This window comes from Egretta garzetta, unplaced genomic scaffold (assembly GCF_000687185.1).
Source record: "Egretta garzetta isolate BGI_Z169 unplaced genomic scaffold, ASM68718v1 scaffold111, whole genome shotgun sequence".
Classification (NCBI taxonomy): domain Eukaryota; kingdom Metazoa; phylum Chordata; class Aves; order Pelecaniformes; family Ardeidae; genus Egretta; species Egretta garzetta.
In genome coordinates, this window is record NW_009258672.1 from 1,880,283 (window position 1) to 1,888,802 (window position 8,520).

At 40.1% G+C, this 8,520-nt stretch overlaps 1 protein-coding gene across 1 annotated transcript in view; it reads left to right on the top strand.

The window, feature by feature from the left end:
- Positions 1-708: 708 nt before the first annotated feature.
- Positions 709-8,520, top strand: part of SCML2 (Scm polycomb group protein like 2) — a 58,707-nt gene continuing 50,895 nt past the window's right edge. Inside the window, 2 exon segments of the mRNA XM_035888573.1 lie at positions 709-730; positions 6,750-6,818. Coding sequence (XP_035744466.1) covers positions 709-730; positions 6,750-6,818 — 91 coding nt within the window.

Below are 8,520 nucleotides of genomic sequence, written 5' to 3' on the forward strand. Positions count from 1 at the left end.
CTTGTAGTTTCTAAAGCCTACAAGAATATGGATCACTGCTTTTATCTGCAGTTAGCGTTCCGCTAACAGGTTCTCTGTGCTCTGGTGCAGGCAGCAGTGGGCAGGGGTATCAGTGAGCACTTGGGCCTTTGTGTGGATTTCTTACATCAGTGTTTTGTTCCCTGTTCCACTGTAGTTGTGAAAGATAGTGTGTTTTACCCAAAGGCGTTTAAATTGTGGATTTTTTTTTATACTCTGTGCAAGTGATGCATGACAAGTAGGTTATGTATAGAAGTGTTTCCTCCATTTTTCGGTAACATTTGTTGGGGAGAAAGGGAATAAAGCATTTTTAAAATATCTTTCTTTGTATTAGAAATCCACAGAAAATGCAAATCATTACCCAATGAACTGTCTAAAACAATGGAATAAAAGTTTGGGTTCTTCTGTGCCCTTGCTACTTTGATACAGCTATTGTTTACATGCTGTTCTTCTACAAATAGCTTGTTAAATGTTTGCAACTTTAAATGAGCAAGATAATTGTACACCAGTACAAAAAAAAAATCCTCCTTTCCAAAAAAAAAAGGAAAAAACCTAAACCCCAACAACAGCCTCCCCCCTAACTTGTTGTATTACTACTCCACAGGAAACTGTTGTGCTGAAAGGAAGAATTAACTGGGCTTTCAACTTCAGCCTTTTTATTGTGAGAGGGAAGATCACAGAAGTGTTACCATGGGGAGAACAGCGGCTAAAGGTAAGGCCTGGTAGCTTTTATCCAAGAGGAAGGAAAATAGGGAACCTGTTAAATTCTCTTTTTGAAGGTGGTGGGTTATTACTTGACAATTACTATACTGTTAGATTAAAGAGGAGAGGTTACGATATGTGTTGAACACAGGTAAGTTCAAACTTGGCATTGTTTTAGAGTACATATGCTAAATTCAGCTTATTCTGGAGTTCTGTACAAGTTCAATGAAAGCAATTTTGTCCTGTGACAGCCTTGAAGCCATTATACTGCTCTAAAATTGAAGAACGTGTATAGGTGTGATATTAAATAAAATACAGTGCTTTATTCTGTAACTGCATATAATTTAGCAGGAGGATGACTAAGTAGTGCAAGGAATCAGATTCTACCACAACAAATGGCATTAGCAGCTGTCTTCTGCAAGCTCTTGAAGATAAAATGAACATTTCTTTTAAGAAATTCATCTACAAATGCACAGTGTACTACGAAAGTGTAATTTCTGCTGTGTCACATCTGCAGACGTTAATTGTCAGTTAAGTGCTAAAATAAAAGAGTGAGACTTAAAAAGTAACAAGGGTGTTTGGGTTGATGAAACAAAGAGAATGTAAAGAGAGAAAAACCCACTGTCTGAAACCAGGTTGCTGCTGCTTTTCAGAGCTTTCAGATGGGTAGTCTTCCCCCATAAAATGCTGCTAACACTTTTGTACTTCTCTTGAGCTTTCTACCTTCAGCCCAAGCTGCTTTATGTGCTTGTGTGCTCCCTTGGTAAATAATTGTCTTTTGCTGTAGTAGATTTTCTGTAATGGCAGGAGTCATCCGTTTAATTGTTGCACCAAGAGTTTATGGAGGAAGTCTGTCCCCTTCTGTTGTAGGTTTTCTGCATGGTTGTTGTCTAAATATACAAAAAGAGACACCTTTTTCTGGGCAGATAAAATAAGAATTCCACTAGGGAAGCATGAAAAGAGGGGAAAGGAGACATTTCATACTCACTCTGTCTTGATATCCCCAACTATGTGCTCTGAGGCTTGGTGAAGGGTAGCTAAAAGGTGCTCACAACACTGTGTGGTAGGGAGTGAAGGTGGCCCCTTCCTGAGCAAGGGTAAGTCTTGGGCTTGTCTTAGTAAACTTCATCTGAAGGTGAGTGGTATGGGAAGAGCAAATGCTTTTGTCACCCAAAGGTGTTTCACGTCCATCAGGAAGACGTGTGGTCTCCTGCCATGTTTTGAACTTCTGACAGTTTGAAGACTTTAAGGTGTCTAAGAAATAGCTGCAGAAATCTAAAAAGCATGACTGCAAATTGCTTTTTCCCACATTGGACAGCAAGCAAATAGCAAGTCTTATAAGATGATATGTGTGCCTCCTTATGTAGCACATGGTAAAACTCTGGTAAAAACTAATACTCCTGACAGAGGTGATGCTTGCCCAGCATGCAGACAAAGCAACCATCTTGTTTGTCAAAAGGTTAACTTTTCCCAGAAAGAGGTGTTGTGGATTTTTAAGGCATCTCAAAAAAGAAGCTGGAGTTCAGCTTGGGAGTTTGTAAGAGGAACTGTACATTGGTCACCAGGATTATCTTTACCAGACTTTATATTCCAAAGGTGCCTTCTCCGATTGTAATTTTTTTCTTTTTTTTTCCTTTTTTTTTTTTTTGGTCACATTCACAAGCCAGCCAAGATAGCTTTGCCTGGTTTCTTCCTTGGCTCTAATTTCTTGCATGATAGATGTGGTTGCTCTTGCCTTTCTTCTGTTGAATAATCTTATCAGCAGAAGAATCCTGTGGTTACAGGTAGGGTGGGAGTAATGTAAACACACGGAGTTTTGAATTGGTAAGCAGAAAGCACTATGTTAAATAATCTGCTCTAATCTTGGTTTTGCTTTATAGTTTATGAGTATGCTATAGAAAAACTGTTGGTTGGTGAACAATAGAATATGCTGCTTTTGTAATTTTAGTATATGCTGTATTCTAATCTTGCTATCTAGAAGAAAACAATCTTCCACAGAGTTTTGAAAATAAGTATTTAACCTATATGTGTTACAGGCTAAATGTGTATATATATTTACATAGTGAATATGTAAGATCTCTATATACTTATATGTATTACTATCTTTTTAACACTTTCTTTGAAAGTGATATCCTAGTCTTTGTTTTTTTTAAAAAAGAGCTGAGTGGCATGTAATTAAGTCCACAGTACCAGCATTTAATTTTCATTCACGTTTTCACAAAATGTGAATATTGTGTTTTACAATGGAAAGTAAACTCAAACTTGTGTCTTTAAAAATGGACTTTATGAAGAGAGGAATGCAGATAATGAACTCAACTGGCTTGGGTTTTTTTTGTCACCGTGAGCTTCATTACTCTAGAACAAAGAAGTCTCTTATTTCTCTAACATAAAAATAATGTTCCTGTTTTCAAGTTCACTTTTCAGCTTTGAGGGAATTAGTCCCTGAATGTGGCTAGGTGAAGGAGATGAAAAGAAAATACTCTTTGTGCCTGCTGAAGTATTTCCTTCCTTTATAACCTCACTTTTGAGGTTTGTCCTTGAAGTTTGATGAAACCGAGGGTCATGTGCTGAGGGAGTCATCCTCAGCCCAGTGATTCGACATAATAGTCTTCCATGTCTTAATTTGGTTTTCACTGATCATTGGAAACTAAAATTACTAGAATTTAGGATATGAAAATCTCAAATGTAGATTGATGCATCTTAGAAAAAAAAAAAAAACCAACCTAAAATCTCACACATGTATTTCATGTTTATAAAAATTGGATTTTAATCTTATTTTCTTTAATGCTGCTTTTAAAAATAAACTATAAATTCTTATCCACCTTAACTACTGACACTGGAAGAGGCACACCAGACCAAGGCATCACAGCAACTGTGAAGTATGGACTGGGGGAAAACTCTTCTGAGGTGGTAGTAGATACAGGGTATCTCATGTGAAAACAGGATAGTAATTCATATTGCTAGCAGCTTTTCATCTGCCTAGACAAAACACTCCAGCTTTTTAGTGGTCTTCCAAACACTGAGAGCTGGAATGCATGAAAGCAAGGGGAACCTCTGAAAACAATCTTTGTTTTATTCAGACTTATTTTTTGGATGCTTCTGCATGTCCTGGGTGATTTTTACTTGGGCGTTTTAAAGAATAGATTTCTTGCCATCAAAAACAAGTGGTAGTGACGGTACTTTGGGTTTATTATGAATGGAGATGCCTCCACCTCAAATGAATTAGGTATTTAAAGTGCTATCAAGGAATGCATTTCTTCTCATGAATGTCTTCATCTCTTCTTGTTCTCATAGTTGTCTCATGACTGACAATAAGAAAAATGTGTTGCCCAGAGTGCTCCATTTCAGCGTTTGTATTTGCTGTGACAGTTGTGAGATAGGCACTAAACATAACTGGTGCAGGGAATAAATAATTCGAGTGGTGGTTGTCAGCGAGAACTCATCTGGTGTCCAGGCTGCGGCGGTTTTTCACATTCTTTCACCTGTTCTTGATGTCTCTTATCATGAAAGGCTGTCATCTTGTTTGAAATATGGGGCTGTTGGGTAGCTACTCTTTCATGACTTTGTCCTTTTAAGCTTTGGGTGTTTGTAGGAAGGAGTTGTTAGTTTTCTTCTTCAGTAAGTCCCTTTATGTGGGACTCCACTGGATTTCCTCTTCAGAAATAAGCAGACTGGGAAGTTACCTACTCTGTAAGCTGTCAGCCTGATGGCTGTGACCATCCCATGACTGTTTTTGGTAAAGCCTGACTAACTGAGCTTGTAGAACATGACAAAAAGGCTCTGCTAGTGATTGCCACTGCCCCATAGAAAACTAGCTGGATTCTGTTCAGTCCCAAAGAGGCTGGATGGAATATACTTTGATCTGTAGGTAGGTAGAAGGTGAATGTTACCCTTGTCACTGTTACTGAACTAGTTTTACTGCTGTCCCTTCTCAGGTTCCCACTGGTAGTTGTTGTCAGGATGTAGGGTGTCCACTTGTGTGGGTTAAAGCCCTACTCCTGAGGAATTACCGGGGTGAGAGCTCTGTGGGCACCATCTAGAAGCAATTCAGCATGCCCCTCTGAAGCTGACCTCCATAAGGATTTTTCCTTGGGAGCCTGTCAAGTGCTTTCAGAGATGTAGAAAATGTTTCGAAGGAAACTTTTTCCGAAAGAATGAGTGCGTAAGTCAAGAAAGAAGACTAAGTACAAGAGTAAACATTTTCTTTCCTTTTCAAAGGATCTTGGGTACTCCCCATATCTGCTTTAGGAGAAACAGGTGTTACTTTTGCAGCATGTTTTGAGCAGGTATGTAGCTGTAAGTATGTTTTCTGGGACTGTGGAGTCTGGGTTATTCTTGGAAGGTGTCTTGTTCCCGAGTGTACTAGTAGGCTTTAATGTCCATGCTCAACCTCACCTAGGGCCTCTCCCTACCCTGCCCAGGGCCCAGGACCCCATGTCAGCCCCCCAAGGCCATAGTGCCTGCCCCAGCGATGCCGCAGCAGGGCCGGTCTCCCTGGGCCCACCCATGGGCCTGTGTCCTGTTGGGCCCCAGCCCCAGGGGGGTGCCCGGGTCTGGGGCTGCTCCCAGTGCCTCCCTGGTTGCTCCTGGCAGGGGCAGCGGGATGGCCCTGACTGGTGAGGCCCTGCTCATGGCTGCCTCTGAGGGGTCACTGGCCTGTGCTATGCCCTACCCCGCGCAGAGCCAGGTGGATGGCTTTTCCCTCCTCACCGACCGATGGGGGATTTGGGGATTGATGACAGCAGACTGTCATGATTCAGCTCTTCCTGCACATGGCAGTTCCTCAATAAATAATGAAAAGTGGGATGGAAATGGCGAACATCACACATTGCTTGTCGGTACTCTCTGTTTCAGGAAAAGCCTTACTTACAGAAAACAGAAGAGAAACGCTGTTAGGGCTTAATCTTTGCAGAAAAACTCATTGTATCTCAAGTGTTTCTGATCACCAAATGCCTCTTATTCTACATTAGGAGTGTTTTTATTTCAAATGCAAGCCAGTCAATAGCTAAAGACTTAAGTGCAGGCAGATACAGTAATCAGCTACCGATACGATTGTTTGGTACAGGTGACCCATCCCTTCACCTGTTCAGGCTAACTAGGATGGCCAAAGGCATGAGCTGAGGCACCTTGCTGGGGGAGTGGTCCCATTCCTGGTGCTGAGGCGTTTGCAAACCAACCAAGTTACTCAGCCATGCAGAGTTTGATAACACTTTTAGATCTGAAAATGTACTTGCATTTCATTTACCAGCTCAGTGTCATATTTGAATCGTGCTTGAATTTCAGTTCACTAGTGTCAAAAGCAAGTCACCAAACAAACATATTTTAAAGGCTAAAAGGAGCAGGTGGAACTGGCTCCCTCTGTCTTCTCTCTTCTAGCCTCTCAGTTCCCCTCTGTGTCTCTCATGCACTGAAATCTGGCAAAAATGAAATATGACAAACTCCTTTCTGTATTTGTGTGGAGATGAATGGTAGAGAAGGTAGATTCTAATGAAGGATTTTTTTTTTTAATAACTGAAATATGCACCGAGATAGCTGCTTGCATTTGAGTATTCAAGAATATGGATATAGAACGGAATGTTTAACTTGGAAATATGCTCTTAGGGCATTGGTTCTTTTTCTTGTTTCTCAGCTCATAGTGATCTAGACAAGATTTAAAAAGACATCCAGTGATCTTGAAGATCTCAAATTGCGTTTAGGTTGAGTAAAGCAGTTAAAAATTAGGGCAAAGTTGCTCTTTGTGGAGCTAATACTACGTTTTCTGCAACTAGATTTATTCCGATAATGTAATATAAAGTAGTCAAAAAAGCTCTGCTTTCTCATGCTGTACTTCTCAACATATTTTGAAAGAAGAATAGTGTAGTGATTAAACTTCTAGTACAAATACCTTTTTGATTATGCACTGAAATGAATAAAAGAAAGTCAGTCTTTGGAACAAGATATTCTGTATTGTTTGAAAGCATTCTGTGTTATGCTGGACATCATTATGATGTGAAATTACATTTATTATGTAACGGAATCTTGTCTTTTAGATTCAAAGAATATTAAAAAAGAGAAAGATGGGAAGAATCAGCAGGCAAACAACCCGTCTTTAAAAAGTGGTAGGTATTGCAGCTGTCAGGTTATTAGTTAAGGTACCCTAAAAGAAGTGTGTATTTGGATTGTACTATCTCCCAAAGCTTTTTTTTTTAATCTCCTTGGCTATTACTGGTGGGTAGTTAAAAACATACCATTGCTTTTGTCTAACTCTGTTGGGAAAGTATGTTGTGGTATAGAAAATGATGGCTGAAACTGCTTGACTTAAGCCTCGTCTTACTAGCCAAGACAAGTACTCTTTGTATATATAATCAAAGGAGCTGTGTAAACATTAATATTTTTTTAGATAATTTACTGATTTGTCTCTTCTTCTAATCATGTATTTCCCAGTTTTATACCTTTTCTTCCCCAGTTATCTTCTCTTTCCTTAATGTATTTGCTGGTGCTCAAGAAGGGCTTTTCAGTTTAATAGTCTGAGTTTGTAGTATTGCTAGTGGGATTAAATTGCCTGGGATTCTAATTTTACTTTAAACTTAATCTGTTTCCAAATCATTTCTGTGTTTATAATAAACTGAGGAAGCTATACACTTGCCAGAAATTATCTGGCTACTTATCAAACCTCTACTATCTAGTAGACAGCCTCTACTGTCCTTAAGGGGTACCATAGGGCAGCATATACATGGGTTTGCTGGCAATGTAGCCTTTGTGAGGTGCAGTGAGAGGGCAGTAGCATCCTTATATATGCTTCATATGTTCATGTGATTGCTTGAATTTGGAGCAGTAAGAAATGTCATGAGTACCGTTGACTAAAGCAGAAAATCTCTTCAGGAGTCGTTAGTTCATTCTCGATAAAATATCACTGGGTTACTTAAACTCTCATTCTGCTTACATTTCTGTGCCTTCTGACTCCTACTAGCTGGTCTGGTTCAGAGCTTTTCTTGGGTACCAGCGGAGGAGTTCCTTACAAGTAGCGTAGTCACTGAACGAACGTGCTGAGATACTAACACGGTAGCTGGGTAGTGGAGGTGATGACTTTGCACACAAGAGATGATACCCTGTAACCACCAGCCATAGTACAGCTTTCTGCTGTTACATTTGCCAGACTTAATTCTTCCATTTATTGAGATCCTAGCAGTCATCTTTGTTATTATTCCCTGTAACTTTGAGACTGGAGAGGAAGCATATTTGTGTGTTATTTTCCCCTCTTCTGCAGTGTAAGAGAAGCTCCAGTCAAACTGGACTCAGATAGCATGTCTGTGTTTTAAAATAATGTTGTCTGACATGACAGACGGAGCCCCATAAGACACCCCCCACGAGCAAAGTGCTTCTCATATGTGGATAAGATAACCATATTTCATGAGTCACTGGAAAACATCCCTGCCTCCTTCTCTAGCAGAGGGAAAGGTGTTGGAAAAGCTTTGTGGAGAAGCAGTGCTAAGCAGGCAAGCCTTATTCCGTCATCTGTGTTCTTCCACTTGGGTCTAAGCTGTTAATCTAGTGCCTGAGCACTGAATTTACTCATGAAATCTAGACTCAGCTCTGTCAGACACCTAGGAGTGCCTTGCTCAAGATCATGCAAGATGTCTGATTTTCTATAGATGAGATGATGTTGATGCTTGTTTGTAGCAAGGAAGAAGAAAAGAACCTGTTGGTGCTGGATGAAGAAAGATGCCTTACAATGCTTTGGGCTAACATCCAGGAAATCTCCAGAGTTTTCAGGAGGATGTGTGACAGGAAAAGTTGAAGAGGAAGGGAGATACAGAGAGG